The sequence below is a fragment of the Zootoca vivipara genome, chromosome 7, assembly GCF_965207765.1.
Source record: "Zootoca vivipara chromosome 7, rZooViv2.hap1.1, whole genome shotgun sequence".
NCBI classification, from domain to species: domain Eukaryota; kingdom Metazoa; phylum Chordata; class Lepidosauria; order Squamata; family Lacertidae; genus Zootoca; species Zootoca vivipara.
The window spans coordinates 65,963,881-65,982,262 of NC_142590.1; the positions used below are offsets into that span (position 1 = coordinate 65,963,881).

Genomic DNA, 18,382 nt, shown 5'->3' on the forward strand with positions numbered 1-18,382 from the left:
AATTGGAAACTCAACCTAGAAAAGGAAGGGACAGCATAAGGATTTTTTTTTTGCTCTTGTAGGTTTATTTTTTGGTCATCTTCTCAATTCTATGATCAACATAGCAAATTATTTGCTCAACATAGCAAAGAATTAACCAAAGGGGAAAAAAGAACTTTGGAAAAATAGAGACATAACAAAAGTGTCTCAAAATAAACAACATGCCAAAGTCTATCACAAATGGGATTTATTCATTTTTCAAAGTAAAGAGATACAAATAATCTGTACTTTGGTTTGGTTTATATGCTGCCCCATCTTGTTGTGCTGATGCATAATTGAGAGTGGTGTCATTAGAACATCTACAACATTTGCCATGTCCATGACTGCTGATGAGCGATGTTTTCCATGGTGACTATGTCCCATATTCAAAGTACACATAGAATAAATGTTTGTTTAGTTTTCCCACATACTAGCTATGACTCATTTTCCTGCAGTTATCATGAATTATCTATTCCTTGTGTTTCACACATTACTTACAAGTTGCAAGTTTATATACAGGTATTAACTATATTAAAAAGCATAGATGCAATTAGACAGCTCTGTAACTTCCTGGATCTCTTTTGGATTTTGAAGTGTCGGGTCTTATGATAATTGTGCAAAAGAGATCATTACAGTGGATACAGATTTTTTTCGTCTCTTCACAAGCAGCTGCAGCTGTTCAGAAATTCCCTGTTTTGTTCAACTTCACAACTACCGTAATAACAGCAGGAAAAGTGGGAGGCTAACCTGTGGGTCTCTAGATGTGGTTGTACTATGACTCTAATCATTCCTGACTATTGGCCATGCTAGCTAGAGCTGATAAGATTTGGAGTTTAAAAAGTTTAGACTGCCATCTTGATTCAAAATGTCATCTAGTTGTATCTAAACATAGACAAAAACTTTATTCTTGATATTGAGAATCACTATGCAAAATTTGGTTAGGTTATCTTTAGAGGTGTCCAAACACATTGATGTACCAAGATTTATGGTAGATTCTGGAAAATACTGAGGCTCAGACTTTGACAATCTCTAGACACTTTACTTGGTTTATGGGGGCAGCTGTCAAATATGGCTTTATATTTCATTCCCTTGGGATGGAACACAGAGCTCAAGCATCATTTTGGTGGGCCCCAGTACAAACTTGTAATGCAGGCCCCTGTCCTATCCTACACTTACAATCTCATGAGTAATGAAAGAAATATTTTTATTTTCATCTGAAAACCACATTTCCATTGTTTCTGAAATTACTACATGGCCCACTCTTGGACTTTTCTACCTACCATCCACCTGAAAAAAACCTAATCATTCACTATTTTTGTTTCATATAATATTTGGCTTGAAGAAGAATTCTATAAAGATTTCTATTTTGTAACTTTGTTGTTGTTGTTCCTTATAAAAGTATTATCCTGTTGATGTTATCTTTATTTTATAAAAAATATTTGTGTACTGTTACTTATTTATTTTTTTAAAAAAATCAAAGCTGTTTACAACCATTATAGGACCACAATAAAAATACATTAAAAATTAAAACAGATCGCCAACTATTACAGAAATATTTGCAGCAAACATTCAAAGGCTAATACAGAATTCACCTCCTAATTTGCTAGTTGAAGAACACCCTACTCAACTAGATCAATGACATGAAAGGCTTGGTTTCAGGTTGAAGTCCCATGAGCTTTGCCAGCTTGGGGGACAACCAGCAATGTTCCCAACAGATGATCTCAGTGACTGAGCTGGAATATAAGGGTCCAGGTAGTCCCTGGACCTGTTATTCAGGGCTTTGTAAATTAATACAAGAACCTTCAACCTAGCTCAGTAGTAGATGGGCAGCCAGTGCAGATTTTTTTTTTTTTTACAATCGTGTCACATGTTAGTGGCAATGTGCTTCCATCAGCAGTCTGTTGCATTTTGCTTTTAGACTAATGTAAGAACATTACTGCACACATTTGATAAATAAACCAGTTAACTCAAATCTTTTACTGTATTTTTCCGGTCTTATTCATTGTAAAAGCATGTATAATTTCCCCAAATTCTCTTCCAAGTTGACACTCAACAGACAAAATAGCTAGGTGGCTTAACTGTTCTTGCCCATAGTATAAAGGGATGCAGTTTTTGTCAAATGCTAGTTTACTGAAACATTATTCAGATTCTGCCAGAGTCAATGGCAGTGTGCAAAAAATCCACAGGGCTACGGACACTTCGTTAAAAAAATCAGTAGCAGTTGTATTTTTTGTAAATCTCATATAATAAAGATACTGGGAAGGGGTAGAGGGTGGATCTCAAGCTTTTCCAAAAGTAGGCATATCTATATCTATAGCTGTATCTCAGATGCAGCATTTCATAAGGAAAATTCTCCCAAAGATCTGAACAATACTTGTGAAGCAGACATTTAGACATTTCTTCTAGTTACTCAGACGCTAGTGTCACAGATGTCAGAAGGGAACAGAATGTAAAACAAATGTTACTGGTTTTTTTTTGATCTACAGTTTCACCTCATTTCCCATTTATCAGCACACGGACAGCAGCAGTTGGATTTCATCCACTGGAATTTTTTAGTACTTAAATGAAAGATCTAGCATGGTGCCTTTTGTAAAGCTGACTTCCAAAATTATGTCGTCTTCTTTATATGACCATGATATTATTTCTTCCAGTGATCTTCCAATAATGGAACCAGTTACCATTTTTGATGGGATCTCTAAAACCAGAAAGAGTAAACGATATAGGCCAGGTAAACAATACTGTAGCTTGGAAGCACAGGGTTTCTTTAACGTGCAAACAATATATGAAACGCTCCTTACCGTGTTTCTCCAAAAATAAGACACCATCTTATATTTATTTTTCCTAAAAAAAAAAAACACACTATGGCTTATTTTCAGGAGGTGTCTTATTTTTTTCCTCCTCCTCCTCCTCCTACCGCAGCCGGCATTGCTGCTGCACCTATCACTATGTCTTATTTTCGGGGTATGGCTTATATTCCTTGAATGCTTAAAAATCCTGCTATGGCTTATTTTATGGGTATGTCTTAAAATATGAGAAACAGGGTATTTGATCCCAGGTATGATTGTGCATTGCAACTGATAAAAGATGCAAGGTGCCATATGTTAAAAAAATAAATAAGTAAAATTCATATTATAAAATGAATGTGTAGGAGATAGTGAAGGAAGGAATTAGATGTTTGGTATGAGAACAGTTGCAGGAGAAAGTATTTTGTTACTCAGTTCATCATTTATTTCGGAAATTTGAGTACAATGTCTAGAGAAATAAGGAAGATGACATGCTTGGTAAATCTGTCCAGAACAAGAGCTGTGAGAAAGTAAAGGAAATAAGTGTGATAATATGAAGAGAGATTTAGAAGAACTATAACAGGCAAATGGAAGTACAGAACAGAATGTGTTTAGAAATAAGTAGTGCAGTGTACCTTCTTGATGACAACAGTTGTAAACGGAGGGAAAAGGAATCTATTGCAATATACCAATTCCTCAGCTTACCTCATAGAAGTAACTGAGAAAATGGAAGAATGAAGATGTAAACTAATGGAAGAATGAAGATGTAACACGGAACTATAACTTTTTTGTCAAATGTCTGCAAACTTTAGTATTTTGAGATTTCCTTACTACAATTTCTATCAGTGTGTTGTTGTTTAGTCGTTTAGTTGTGTCTGACTCTTCGTGACCCCATGGACCAGAGCACACCAGGCTCTCCTGTCTTCCACTGCCTCCCGCAGCTTGGTCAAATCTATCAGTGTAGCAGACGTATTTATTTCCCATGTGGGTAACAGCATGCTGCAGTGACTTTTGAAAAGTTGCAGCTTTGTTTGGTACTTTGGTCTATCCTTAATTTGATTGAGGACTGATTTATATGACCAAATGGACATATCCAGAATGTTGGTTGAACGGATCTGTGCAGAAGGACCAGCTTGACTAGCTAAGTGGGCAACTCCCTAGTTAGCATGGGTATGAATGCTAGGATCTTCTACTCCCAGCTGGTAGTGGTACTCCAGTTGGTGGACTTACACAGTTGTTGCATTTTTAAAAAAATATAATTTGTATTTAATTTTGCAGCAAGAAATCAACTTCTCACCTACAATGCCATTTTTTTGTGTGTGTATCCAGTAAACATATGCATACGGGGAAGGGCTCTAGCTTAGTGGTAGGGCTTCTGCCTTGCATACAGCTCCCTGGTTCAATCCCCAGTATCTTCAGTAAAAAAACCCGTCCGAAACCCTGAGGAGCCACTTCATCAGAGTAGAATATACTGATCTAGATGGACCAATGTTCTGACTCGGTGTAAGGCAGTTTCCTATACTGTATTGAACCTTTCACTGTCTTTATTGTTGTTGTTTAGTCATGTCCGACTCTTCGTGACCCCATGGACCAGAGCACGCCAGGCACTCCTGTCTTGTACTGCCTCCCGCAGTTTGGTCAAACTCATGTTCGTAGCTTTGAGAACACCCCTGTGACGGGGTGAGCTCCCGTTTTTCGGTCCCAGCTCCTGCCAACCTAGCAGTTCGAAAGCACGTCAAAGTGCAAGTAGATAAATAGGTACTGCTACAGCAGGAAGGTAAACGGCATTTCCGTGTGCTGCTCTGGTTCGCCAGAAGCGGCTTTGTCATGCTGGCCACATGACCTGGAAGCTGTACGCCGGTTCACTCGGCCAATAATGCAAGATGAGCGCTGCAACCCCAGAGTCGGTCACGACTGGACCTAATGGTCAGGGGTCCCTTTACCTTTACCTATATAGGCTATATGTTTGGTATATCTCTATCAGAACTGCAGCAAACCATTCCTTGTACAGCTGGGTCATCAAAAATAGGCAGTAGCACCTGAAGCAAGTATCAGAAATTGAACCAGAAACTTAGTTCATGCAAAACCTGGGCCCTAGCACCTATTTTAGCATATGGCGAAGCACTTGGTGTGATTGCTTTGTGCCATGCCCCCCATCTGCTAAGTCCATCCACTTTTGCTATGCCACAACAAAGCTGCACTGAGCTGTCCCTGTGGTAAATGTGGGTGAATTTGGGCACTAGGCACATTGTGAAGTAATTCCATGACTGAATAGGCATACAGATGTTTGGCAAGGATCTACCCTGCTCATGCTGTATCAGCTTGTTCATATTTTCCAAAGAGTGACACCCTACTCACCAGCCTACATATGGGGGAAAGAAAATACCATAACTGGCAGAAGGCAAGAGGTCTTATTTCAATGTTTCTTTTCCAGGAATTAGTATCTTCCATAGGTGCACTATTCAACCAGCGTATCAACTGCCCACATTAGCCTGGAACCAATAAAATAACATTAAAACCAGTTAGCAAAAGAAAGGTCTTCAGAATGTGTTTGACTAACTCCCACTGCAGGCATTACTCAACAGATTTTTTTTTGAGGGGGAGGAGAGGAAAGCTACGCTAAGGAATAGCTCGTCTAGATTGGCGCTACCCCACATCTCTTAGAACAAGGAAAGTTGGCATCCTCCCCCTCCCCCAGTACTATGCCCATTTCTCCTTCCCACACGCGAAAAAAAAGACCTGCATCGTCCTGCTCGGAGGTTGCACATTCCACCTCCATACACTGTGCTTTAAATGCAGGAAATCGCACATCCGGGACATGAAAAGCGAGCAAAGACGTGGAATGCAAAGGGGGAGAGGTTCTCCCCCGCTTCTTCTCCTCCCTCCCTTCTTCTCCTCCGCTTTTAATGCTGGCTGAAGTAAGTAAAAAACCCCTTGATTGGAGGATTCGGGAGTGGGGGGCGAAATCCTTCTCTTCTCTGCTAGCCTTTGGAAAGTTGCAGCTACAGTTGCGTTGGGCAACAGAGCTGGAGAGCTGGAAGGGGGCGGGAGGCAGGGCAGAGAAGGACCGGGGCTGCAGATCCGGGAGGCAAAAGGAATTGCGGGGAGGGTGCGGGGGGGGGGGAATGCTCGGTCCCTGCCATAGCCAATCCCGGCAGCGATCACATCAATGCAAATAGGAGCACAATGGAGCTAGCAATAAGCGCGCTGCAGCCAAGCTTGGAGCGGGCTGCGCTTGGCTGACGGGCCGCCTCTCCAATGGCAGGCGCCGGGGGGCTGCGGGTGGCCAGTGGCTGTAGCGCGGGGGCGTGCCGGGGCCAGGCTAGGCTGTCCTTGCAGGGTGTCTGGGCTAAACTTCACCAAATAATAGCTGTTTGTATTTTGGCTGCTGCAGGAGCCATTTTAGGTAAGTTGGGCTCTGAACTTTTTATTGCCGCGCCGTGCGCGAGTGAGGGGTGCGCGGGGTGCGCAAGGCAGCCCGGGGCCAGCCTATGAATGAACTCTGCGCTCGCCGGGCAGGGCAGGAGGCAGGGGCCAAGGAGCCGGCGGCTGGTCAGGCGGCCCGGGCTCGGCCGGCGGGAGGGAGGGGGGGGTCTTGCCAAGCGCTTAGTTTCTCCTCTCAGACACTGTCATGGCGTTGGCGAGGCTCTGTCCTTGGGAAGCAGAGCTGGGCGCCGGGGGAGGGGGTGCTGCGTGTGATGGTGCCCTTGCGCAGAGTTGCAAGGAGGGAGCGGAGGCGGGGGAGGATGCCCATGTGGAGCCGAGCAGGGATGCCCCGCAGGTTCCCCTTGCAGCGCAAGCCTTCCCCCTTAAAGCGCAAGGCTCGGGAAGGAGAGCAAGCGGGGGATGGGGGATGGAGGGAAGATGATCTGCAGCTCCTCCCTCTCCCCCTATGTGCTGTGGGCTATGGCTGTGGCTGCCGCCGCTGACCCTCTCACCCCCAGAAGTTCTCTGCGCCTGCCCACTGTTTTGCATGGGTGGCGGTCGCGAGGATGCGCCGTCCAACCCCAGCTGCGACTCCCCTTGGGTCTAGTCCCACGCACTGCAGTTTGCTTTCGCTCTCTCTCCCCCCGCCAGCCCTCCCTCCGAGGCGCTCACGCACAGAAACGCGCAAACACACACACACACGCACAGTCCAGCCCACCTGCCTCTTTTGCAGATCCATCCACAATACGGCCATGAGTCATGTGCATTCCTGCAACCATGACCAAGTTTGGTGCAATTCCGGGGCTAGGGAGAGATTAGCATCGAAGGAGAGTTGGAAACTCAATCCATCTCTCTCTGCTACTCCTTTCATTGTTTTGCGTCCGTGTTGCCTCCTTCTGAATTATGCCGCCGGGAGGTAGTGATGTTTTGTAGAGGGTTTTTAAATATTAGCAGATTAAGAAGCAAATTGGGAGGCCCTGAATTCCCAGGGTGAAAGAGCAACTCCCCATCTTGTTTGATTTTGTGACCGCCACAGCGCTTTTGAGCTATGAGACGTTTTCGGTAAGCATTCCAGAGTTTACAAAAATGGTACACAGCAAGCCTGCATGGCTGTGTGTTTGTGTGTGTGTGTCTTGGAGGAGGAGACTTGGAACCTGCAAACTGTGTGTACTGTCCCTGTGGACTAGTGACTTAAAAAGTACATGTAGTACAGGGTGATGCATACTGAAATGGGACTTATCATTGAGAGAAGTGTTTTCCAATAACCTGCGATTCCACATGGAGTATGAAGTTTACATACTAAAGAATGGTTATAGACCTGGTCTACCAGTACTTGGTAAGAAACACTGCAGATAAGAAGCATCTCTGCTGTGGTATACTGGCGTTCTTTACAAGCTGTGATTTTGATGACGTTTTTGTACTTCCCCCCACTATTGTAGCAAAATGTCAATTCATTGCCAGTCTCCTAACACTGCAACCAGCAAAACAACTCATTAATTTCAAATCTGGAATATCATCACCCACGGCTTCTTGACCTAGGGCAAGCAAGGGCATCTTCTAACCCTGAAGTGGATTAGAAAACACAAATGAAATCTGCTAATGAAAGCAATTAATGAGCAAGGCTTTCTGTGCTGTAAAAGCGGCAACTATCGTTGCTGCCAGCTGATCCATTCCTTCTCTTTTGCTGTGTGCAGAGCAGACACAGATCTTTTGTGACTTTGCAGTGGTAGTCGCAATAGAAGAGGCATGGCAAGTCACATTAGACTCACTTCTCATTCACTCTGTTGTCGCTGTCTCCCTGTGAACTTGTAGTCTCATTACGCAGCCTTAATCCTCATCATTTTGATCACTTCTTTGGGGAATTCTTTATGTCTTGTACCAGCGACGTTTTACTGGTAATCGGAATGGATTTCTTCGTATTGATCAATAAGCTTCTCGGTCTAAATGCTATAAGAAGTCAAAGGGAAACCCACACACTCTCAAACAGAATGTTAAAAAAAGGGGGGGGGGAAATAGATCATACATTGTTGCTGGCTGGTGATACCATTTTTTATAATATACCAAGTGTTTTCTCTGTATTGACTTGACTTTATGATAATTGGTCAAAACTTTTAATAAAGTTAGGAACGTCTGAGACTGGTGAGGCATTTGATATTTGTGATGCTACTCTTGACAGCAGAGTTAGATGATCTGAGAGCCAGTCTAGTGTCAATGTGATTGATGGACTGGATCAGTCACAGCCTCTCAGCTTTGGCTACATCACACCATGGTTGTAAAGATGAAATGTGGGGAATGTATGTTGTTCTGAGCTCCCTGGAGGAAATATGAAATAAATGTGTAATAAATGAAAACCGTAAGTAAGTAAGTATTTGCTAGCCTGCATAGATTCTTCAAATTTATTATTTTGATCCCTAGACTTAGGCATATTTCTCACTGTGGTTGTGAACCCATGTCTTGACAAAGCTAGAACTGGGAGACCCTTTGACACCAGCTTTTCTATGTGGAGATAGGGTTTTTGTTGTTGTTGTTGGTAGTGTTCGAAATTGGCCAGTTGCCTGGCGCATTTTGCACCTGGCTTTTGACCACCTGCGACCAAGTGAAGATCCCTGGGTTGCAGGATGGCACCTGACACCTCCACCATCTGGAGGTGCATGCCTGGGGATCTTGTTGGCCGTGGTATGAACCATTTAGTGATGAGCAGCCCCTCACCCATCTAAAGTGGTATAGCTCAGACACAGATTTACCACATCTAGTGAGAACTAGATTTTAGCTGAGCCAAAAACATGTTCTTAGGATGAAGAATCATGGCCTGCTTCTCCATTGTATCCTTGTTACTGCAATGCTTTGGTAGCATTGCAGGGATGTTATCCTGATGCTGCAAGGGAAATGTGCAGGATGGTTGTGTCAGTGATACAGTGCTTCTTGACTTAACTTGAAAAAGAGGTCCCTCTTTTTTTTAAAAAAAGTAGTGTGTACTTGTCGACTGCTGTTAGTCTGGAACACCATATTTTAGTAAAATCATTGTCCTGTTATTGTTTTCTTTGAAATAAGTCCCACCTCGTTCAGTTGAGTTTACTCATAGTATGTAAGTGATGCATAGAATTGCAGCTGTCATTTACTGCAAGGTGTTGCCTGTGTCTTTTAATAATACATGTATTATCCTGCTGTCATTTTGTAGAAAGTTCCAAGGTGGAACAGTGGTACTGCTAAGTTGTTTTGAGCAGTCCTAATGAGAAATTTCAGTAATATTGTTCAAAGCTGCACCCTAGTATTGGGAGAGGCTGAGATGCCGTGTCTCTTGGGACCAAACAGGAATTGAACAACCTGTTCCTTGTATTCCCTGGTGAGAGATTGTCTCTGCTTTCCCTGGTGGGACCTTTGATGAAATCACTGAATCTCTTTGGGATGTTTCCTCTCTGATGTCTTGAAAGCACGGGGCTCTGAGACCTTGCTACAAAACTTAATTTATTTGTATTTGTCCATCATCCCACTTGCTGAATATTTTCCTTGGAAAGTAAAATTACTTTCATACTCATCCTTCATTAGCAAAGATACATGAATTTTAGTTTTTATTTTGTAAATTTGTTTTTTGTGCATTCCAGTTTAATTAATACACAACCGGTATCATTAAAAATGTGCATCTCTTCATTTTCTTTAGCATTTGCAAAACTTGGTGGTAGAAAGGAGAGCCAAATGCATGAAGAGAAATCATTAATAAAATGATAGAGGAGATTAGAGGCAATAGACTTTCATTCAAAGAGGCAGATCTGGAAATAGGTTTGAGCTTTTGTAGGTACAGTAATGGGAGATTTTGTCAGGATAGGTTGAAATCTCTTGTTGAAAGCTGCATAAGGTGTGCATCTACAATTGCCTTTTTCTTTTGTGTTTGTGTGTGTGTGTGTGTGTGTGTGTGTAAGTTAGCATTCCTCAGGTTGTTGTTGTTGTTGTTGTTTAGTCATTTAGTCGTGTCCGACTCTTCGTGACCCCATGGACCATAGCACGCCAGGCACTCCTGTCTTGCACTGCCTCCCGCAGTTTGGTCAAACTCATGTTCGTAGCTTCGAGAACACTGTCCAACCATCTTGTCCTCTGTCGTCCCCTTCTCCTAGTGCCCTCAATCTTTCCCAACATCAGGGTCTTTTCGAAGGATTCTTCTCTTCTCATGAGGTGGCCAAAGTATTGGAGCCTCAGCTTCATGATAATCTGGCTGTGCAGACTGCTGATTGGCTCACCATTGTGACAATCATGTCAATTGCAGAGTTACTCCCCTACCTAATCCCTTTAAGAGTAGTTCTAAGGGTGTTTTTTTAAAGGATTTTTTTCTTTAAAAATAAGGCGCCAAATAAACGTTTCATCAAATAAACATACTGTACGCTTGGGAGAAAGAAATTATCAAGCAAAAAAACTTATCTGAAGGAGAAGCAGCAGCAAAAATGTTGCTGGATTTGGAGCCAGGTACTACAGCAAAAAAAATAAAGATGCACTGGTTTCTGGGTATGCTAGTCACACCAATAAATATCGAGTGGTAATTCTTTTCCTGGGCAGTATTACTTGAAGCTACAAGTAGTAAGATAACATGTTTTAATTCTTCCCCACTAAGCAAAAAATAAATAAATCTTTTGTCTGGACAATGGATTGCTCAGTTGGTCATAGTACAGTGGTACCTCGAGTTACAGACGCTTCAGGTTACAGACTCCGCTAACCCAGAAATAGTACCTCGGGTTAAGAACTTTGCTTCATGATGAGAACAGAAATCGTGCTCTAGCTGCGTGGCGGCAGCAGGAGGCCCCATTAGCTAAAGTGGTACCTCAGGTTAAGAACAGTTTCAGGTTAAGAACGCACCTCCAAAACGAATTAAGTTCTTAACCTGAGGTACCACTGTATAGTGCAGATAATGCCAAGATTGCAGGTTCAATCCCCATATGGGACAGCTGCATATTCCTACATTGCAGGGGGTTGGAGTTCATGATCCTAGGGGTCCCTTCCAACTCCACGATTCTATGATTTTGGAGAGCTCCTGGTGGCTAGGATAGGATGCGGTGATGAGCTGGATGGTTTGGTAGCTTCTTAGGGAACAATTCAAACATATTCACTTTCCTCCCTGCCACCAATATCACACAGGAAATGTTTTACCACCTGGTTCTGCAAGGTCTCCCTTTAGAATTCAGGCCAATGGTGTAGCATGGGGGTGAGGGCACAGGAGCGGTTGCCCCGGGCTCAAAATTTCAACACCCAATGCTGCCTCAACACAGCTGCGTGCTTCCCCGTCACTGGGCTTTGTTGAAAACAGCTTCTTCTGTCAACCAGGAAGGGACCTTTCCAGACTGCGGCTGCGATTTCCTGGGTGACGCAGATACCTTTAGAGCGGCAGTTGAATGCGCATGCATACGGTACTATGTTTCTTTGATGTTTTTTATATTTTGTTGGGAGCTGCCCAGAGTGGCTGGGGCAGATGGGTGTTATATAAATAATAACCTTTGTTGTAGTAGATGTATTACCTATTGAATAATAACCTTTGTTGTAGTAGATGTATTACCTATTGGAAGGGTTTTTTTGCTTGTACAGAACTGCACGGGAAGAATTTATTCCCAGTGGACCAATCAAAGGCTTGGAACAGAAGTATTGTGGGTTCATAGAATCATAGAATCATAGAGTTGGAAGAGATCACAAGGGCCATCCAGTCCAACCCCCTGCCAAGCAGGGTTCATTGGCTAGGTCAGCTGAAAAGGGACTCTTCTGTACTGTACTCAGTCTTTGGGTTCTACTCAGTTGTACTCAGAGTAGACCTGTTAAAATTAAAGGACCTGAATTAGTCATGCCCATTAATTTCATCACATCTGCTCTGACTATGACTAATAACTGGCTACTATCTTCTGGAATTCTCTTCTTAGAAATATCTATCAGACCACTTCTTTGCTTTCATTCTGCTGCTAGGCCTGGGACAATGTTGCTATAAAAAAGATTTTTCCTGGCTATCTTGATGCAATTTGTTTTTGTCTTTTCAGTTTCATTTGTACCGGTATTTCAATTGTTATGGATTGCTTCTATTTACATTTTTGCTGTATGTGAAATTTGCTGCTTTGTGAACTTATTTTAGTGGAACAGAGAACAATAAATTTATTAAAATAATGATATGATATAGACAGGTGCCAGTTTGTGATGTGATCTGCCCATCCTGTGAACAGTTACTAGGGCCCTATTAAACATAGTTGAATTTTGAGCAAAGATGCATAGTGTTGTTGTTGTTTAGTCGTTTAGTCGTGCCCAACTCTTTGTGACCCTATGGACCATAGCACTCCTGTCTACCACTGCCTCCAGCAGTTTGGTCAAACTGATGTTTGTAGCTTCGAGATGCATAGTATTATACTATAAATCTCAGCTCTGGTGCACGTATGAATTGCTGATGTCTAAAAAGAATAAAAATGTGTTTCAGAAAATCAAAACTGAGAGGGTGAGATTGATTTAGTGTTTCTCTTGTTTACATTCAAACATCCTGAAATGTGTGCTATTTCTTCTTCAACTATTTGTATCAAAGCGAAAGAAAATCACCAATAGTTGCTTTCTGAGAGCCACTTCAAAGGTGTTAGTCTTCCTTCACATATCATAGTACTAACATGATGATGATGATGATGATAATAATAATAATAATAATAATGACACTTTAAAGTGTTCAGACACTTCATATACATTCATTCTCTACTGGCTATTGACTGAAACACACACACACACACTCAATCATGTATGTGAGTGCTAAGTATATGGGGAAAAGGAGGAAAACCATACGTTGGGTGCGTGTGATGTTTGCAGACGCAATTTGGTGTACATGCCCTAAGAGGCACCATTCAGTTGTGGCTTTCCAGCGCATCTATGCACAGCAAGAACAGATGAATATGTACGGCTTGCAAGTTCCCCCCTATTCGTTTATTTTCATAATTTACATCCCAGCCATCTGTCAAAAGTACTTTATGTGCCATACACAAAAATGATACAGCAGTAAACATTAAACTAAAATAATCAAGCCGGATATTATAGAAGTGTGTGGTTCAAGAAAATACTTCCATGTAAGATGAAAGTCGCATTTTTAAAAGGTGCAGAAGAATGTGACTGACTGCTTTTAGGGCTTTGTGGTAAATATTAACCAGTGTGGCTTCATAAATTGAGCAAACATTTTTACAATGTGTTTTTGTTTCCCCATCATGCAATGTGCAACTAAGCTTTGCATGGTTTAGTGGGGTGCAGCTGTATGGTGGTACCTCGGGTTACAAACACTTCAGTTTGCATACTCCGCTAACCTGGAAGTAGTACCTCGGGTTGAGAACTTTGCCCCAGGATGAGAACAGAAATCACGTGGAGGCAGCAGGAGGCCTCATTAGCTGTGGTACCTCAGGTTACGAATGGTTTCAGGTTAAGAACGGACCTTCAGAACGAATTAAGTTCTTAACCAGAGGTACCACTGTACTCTATTTCATCATGCTGTGGATCAGAATACAGAAAGTACTGTGACAATGGTCATTGAATGTTTGTGTTGGAAACAGTTTCCTCTCTCATCTGTATTCTGCAAATTTTCTTTCACTCTCTCCTATTATTAGGCATTCTTGCTGCACGTAGCTGATGATGATGACTAGCTCTTTCCCAGATTGCACTGTACTGACTGAAGAGCCCAAGTCGAATGCTGGCTGGAATAATAGACTTGAATCTGATTTCATATTTTTCCTTGACCACTAAGTTGGTGGCCTTGGGCCAGTCCCAGACTTCCTCTCAGGGCTGATATTAGGAAAGAATGAGATAACGCCATGTACCCTGAGCTGTTAGGAGGAGGGATGGAATACAAATGTGATAAATGAAGTCTGACTCTGGTGTAAGCCATTTATTAAAAGGCTGCCTTTATGCTTCCTCTGTTTGCTCTAGGCCGTACTAGTTCTCTAGCTGATTTTTCTACTACGTTAGCAATTGCACTATCATGTGGATACTCACAGGAAAAATAGCTACTGCTCAGCTCCTCCTTTTCGTACCTCCTCTTTCCGTACCTAGACTCATGGTTTGTCTCACTCCATGCATAACCAAAAAGGTGAACCTTTTACATGCTACGTTGCTTTACTTTTATAACAAAGACCTGAGTTTCCTGCTTCAGTACAGTGGTACCTCAGGTTACAGACGCTTCAGGTTACAGACTCCGCTAACCCAGAAATAGTACCTCGGGTTAAGAACTTTGCTTTAGGATGAGAACAGAAATTGTGCGGCGGCAGCGGGAGGCCCCGTTAGTTAAAGTGGTACCTCAGGTTAAGAACAGTTTCAGGTTAAGAACGGACCTCCGGAACGAATTAAGTTCTTAACCTGAGGTACCACTGTATTGTTAGTTTTTTATAATTTTGATTTGTCAAAAGGCAGGCCAGTAATATTTCTGACAGTGTTTTCCCTTTATGTCTTCAGAGGCATTGTAAAGATTTACAGGTGGATTATGCAAAGCAATTCCCCCCCCCTTTGGCCAGTTCTCATTTTATGAGGAAGGTTGCTTGAAAATGTGAACTTCTTTTTAAGAACAGCTGCAGAAACCATAAGCTTGAGGCACCTGTGCCTTGTACGACCTCTGAGACACAAACTACCGTGTTTCCCCCTTTTTAAGACGTAGTCATTAAGTAAGCCAGGGCAGCAATTTTAAGCATTTGAGAAATGTAAGACATACCCCGAAAATAAGACATGCCTTCCAGCTTGGGGCCTGGAACCGGCTGCTGCAGCACGGAGCACCCAGGCACCGGCGAAGCAAGGAAGCAGAGCGGGGAGGTGCAGATCAGCTGTAGCACGGGAATCAACTGTTCCTGGCTCAGCTGTAGCGCGCGCCTAGGAGGAACTTCAGCGCTGAGGAGGGAAAATGGCGTTTAAAAACGCTGTTTGAAGTGATTTCAGCCTGCCGCCCCCCACCCGGAACCGGCTGCTGCAGCGCAGAGCACTCAGCAGCGCGGATGGAGCGCCCAGCAGCTCCGGGCGGCGGGGCGGCAGGCCTCCTTGGCAGGGCTAGGAAGAGACGAGGCCGCTGGCTTGGGTGCTCCTGACCCCAGCCGCTTCGGTTTTCGCGGATTCAGCACTACTGGTACGGTAGCAACGCCGGCGGCAGCAGGAGGAGGAAGCAGCCTGTCAGGTCGGCGCCCAGCAGCGCTGCACAGAGCGCCCCGAGCCTCCGGGAGCGTTGCTGCTAGAGCGTTGCTCCTGGAGGCTCAGGGCGCCCCGCGAGCCCCTGAGGCGGCTGCCGGCTCCCGCTCTGCCCCACAGAGTCCCAAGTCAATGGGCCCTGACTAGAAGCAACAGGAGCGCTGGCTCCCTGCTTCGGCCAAAAGGCTTGGTCTCGCCACCGCCTCCTTCTCTGGCCATGCCGCAAGCTTCCCTTTTCGTAAACGTGCAACCAGGTGAAACCCGAGAGCAGCGCTGAGGCAGTTTCAATAAGTGGAGTGGGCGGGCCACGGCGGGGGGTGGGGGGCAAAACTTTTGCTTGAAAGGCGGCTCCAGGCATCCGAGAGGCAGGCCTTGGTTTGGAGAACGAATCCGGGGCTGCGCAAGAGCAATCGGCCGACAGATCCACTAACGGTTCGCTCTTGTGTCCCTCCCCACTTGCCGTCCCATTTTGGGTTGCCAAGGCAACTAACAACAAACACCATGCTTTTCTCTTGGTTCTCTCAGGCGAGTTGAGAAAAAGGGGCGAGAAGTGGGGTTTTGTTTTGTTATCGCTCCCGCCGCTTCCTCTCCCGCTCCTCACAGTCAAATAGGCTTCTGGGCTTCGCTGCCGCCGCCAAGTACACAAGCAGCTTGCCCCCTTTGCCATTTTAAAAACGTGTTTCCTTTCAGTTACCCTTGCGCCTTGCTTTGTTGCTTATGGTTGAAAATGCCACGTGGCTCGGGGCTGCTGGGCAGGCCGCCTCCTCCTCCTCCCGGAGGTGCCCAACAGCGCCGCGCAGAGCGCCCCGAGCCTCCGGGAGCCAGCAGCAGCAATGCAGCAGGAGGAGGCAGGTGCCCAGAACCATGCGGTACTTATGGTAATAAACATTTTTAGACACCCCCCGAAAATAAGCCATAGGCTTATTTTCTTGAGTAAAATTAATATAAGACGGTGTCTTAAAATGTGGGAAACACGGTACGTGTGATGGCAGTATTTGCTGAAACTTGGGTCTGCCTCTGTTGTGTGGAGTGGGGAGCTCTGCTTTTTATTTAAAGCAAATGGGGCATACTGGTGAGGGGAATAAACCCCTATCATGTTACATGAAGATATGTAATTATTAAGTATCTATCTGACAGTTTACACTCAGAGGTCTGCAACTATTTTTTGAGAAAAAAGTGAGGTCATCATTTGATGACACCCCCCCACACACCTCCAGACTGGCCTGCCATAGAATCCCCTTTCTGTTTACTCCTTTTAGCCTTAGTAGGATTTCTATACAACTAACTATGTCAGTCCTAGATGTCCCTAAATGCCAGTGGGTTTAAATCTGCAAAGAGAAAAAGCATTATAACACAAATGAAAGTCAATTAACCCTTGGTATTCTCATTTTCTTATCATTCTCCCACCTGTGCCTTGTATATTTTAAGCAAGAGCTTTGGGAGTTCTGATACATTTTCTCTTTTGTGTGTTGTTAATACTGCTATTCTTTCATTGTTTTTAGACCATTTTTGTATCTTTTAATGTATATTGTAAATTGCCCTTTTAGTGCTGTAAACTGCCCTGTGATCTTTGGATGAAGGACAGTTTAACAACAACAACAACAACAGTAACACTACTCAAAGCCAAGCTCTAGTACTAGAAGGCATCTTACCTGTGAAACAGGTTGTAAATGTTGGAGGGGAGAGACTTTGTGTGGGTAATGGTGGCAGCTACTTAGTTTGAAACTTAGGGTATAGGCTTTATTTTTAAATCCTCTAAATAAGAGTTGCTTTATGTGCGTGCCTATGTGTGATAAGAGAATATAGGGCTTGTGTTTCTAAGGAAAGTGAATTTGTTTTGTTGTATATTCGGGGGAATTGGGTAAAAATAAAGAATTCTCTGAGGTTTTCTTCAATGGCCTGGCCTGTTTCTATTTACACTGGCCACATAGTTCCTGGTACCCAGCAAGGACTCAACCAGAGCAAGGCCAAGACACAGTGGTGCTTGGGGCAGAAAATCCAAATGCTAATGATCATGTATGCTTTCCTCTGGGATGCAGGTGGCCCTGTGGGTTAAACCACAGAGCTTAGGGCTTGCTGGTCAGAAGGTCGGCGGTTCGAATCCCCGAGACAGGGTGAGCTCCTGTTGCTCCTGCCAACCTTACAGTTTGAAAGCACGTCCAAGTACAAGTAGATAAATAGGTATCGCTCCGGCGGGAAGGTAAACGGCGTTTCCGTGTGCTTCTCTGATTCACCAGAAGCGGCTTAGTCATGGTGGCCACATGACCCGGAAGCTGTACGCCTGCTCCCTCGGCCAGTAAAGCGAGATGAGCGCCGCAACCCCAGAGTCAGGGGTCCATTTACCCTTTACTTTTATGCTTTCCTCTACTGTCAGAGGCAGTCTGCTTCTGAGTTCTAGCACCTGGAAACTGCAGGAGAGGAGTTGTGCTCAGTTCCTCCTTGTGAGCTTCCCTCAGGCATCTGTTTGGCCACTATGAGAACAGGATGCTGGACTACATGGTCCACTAGCCTTTCCAGCAGGCTCTTCTTATCTTCTTACCACAGGATACAATCCGTCAGAACGGCTTCTCTGCAGCTACTTCCTGTGTAATGATCAGGAGTTGTGCAACAGCTCAGTAACGCTCCTGTGCCATTCCTATTTATTTCATTGGAGCTTGCACATGAGAAAATTCCTGGTGGGTTGCGGCCATGGCAATGAGATCTGTCTCCCTCTCTTTTATCTGAGGCGCCTGTCTCATTTTTCCTCTTGATAAAGGCTATCTCTATCCTGCACTGGTGCATCGGGAAGGGGACATAGTTCTCTTAATGCTAGATCTTAAGAGCCCCTGGGCAATTGCAGATGGATGATATAAGATGGTTAGTACTGTACTATGGTAGGTCTAATGTTTCTAGTAGTTAATGCAAAGGTGGGAGATTGCACTGTCAGTCTTTGTGCGGCCACAGCAACAGGGATGTATATAGTTGGGCTGTGCATTTGTTGTTTTGACCTTTAGCGCACCTTCTTACAG

General features: G+C 44.0%; 1 protein-coding gene and 1 long non-coding RNA gene across 13 annotated transcripts in view; one reads left to right on the top strand and one right to left on the bottom strand.

Annotated features, from left to right (window-relative positions):
• Window positions 1-209: 209 nt before the first annotated feature.
• Window positions 210-5,676, bottom strand: LOC148685118 (uncharacterized). The gene is made up of 3 exons (XR_015951136.1): window positions 5,541-5,676; window positions 5,160-5,293; window positions 210-2,713 (listed from the first exon to the last, which is right to left on the bottom strand). It is a non-coding gene; the product is annotated as an uncharacterized LOC148685118 (long non-coding RNA).
• Window positions 5,447-18,382, top strand: part of CHD6 (chromodomain helicase DNA binding protein 6) — a 101,453-nt gene continuing 88,517 nt past the window's right edge. For 7 of the 12 annotated variants that reach the window (XM_088674498.1, XM_060277234.2, XM_088674500.1 and 4 more), the window contains exon 1: window positions 6,131-6,207. Coding sequence is in view for 3 of the 12 variants with exons in the window: in XM_088674495.1 (XP_088530621.1) it covers window positions 6,060-6,207 (148 nt within the window). In the remaining 9 variants the exon portion in view is untranslated. Of the gene's footprint in view, window positions 5,720-6,044; window positions 6,208-6,840; window positions 7,290-18,382 lie in introns of those variants that run through there. The other 5 variants (XM_088674495.1, XM_088674496.1, XM_088674494.1 and 2 more) reach the window with 3 other exon arrangements.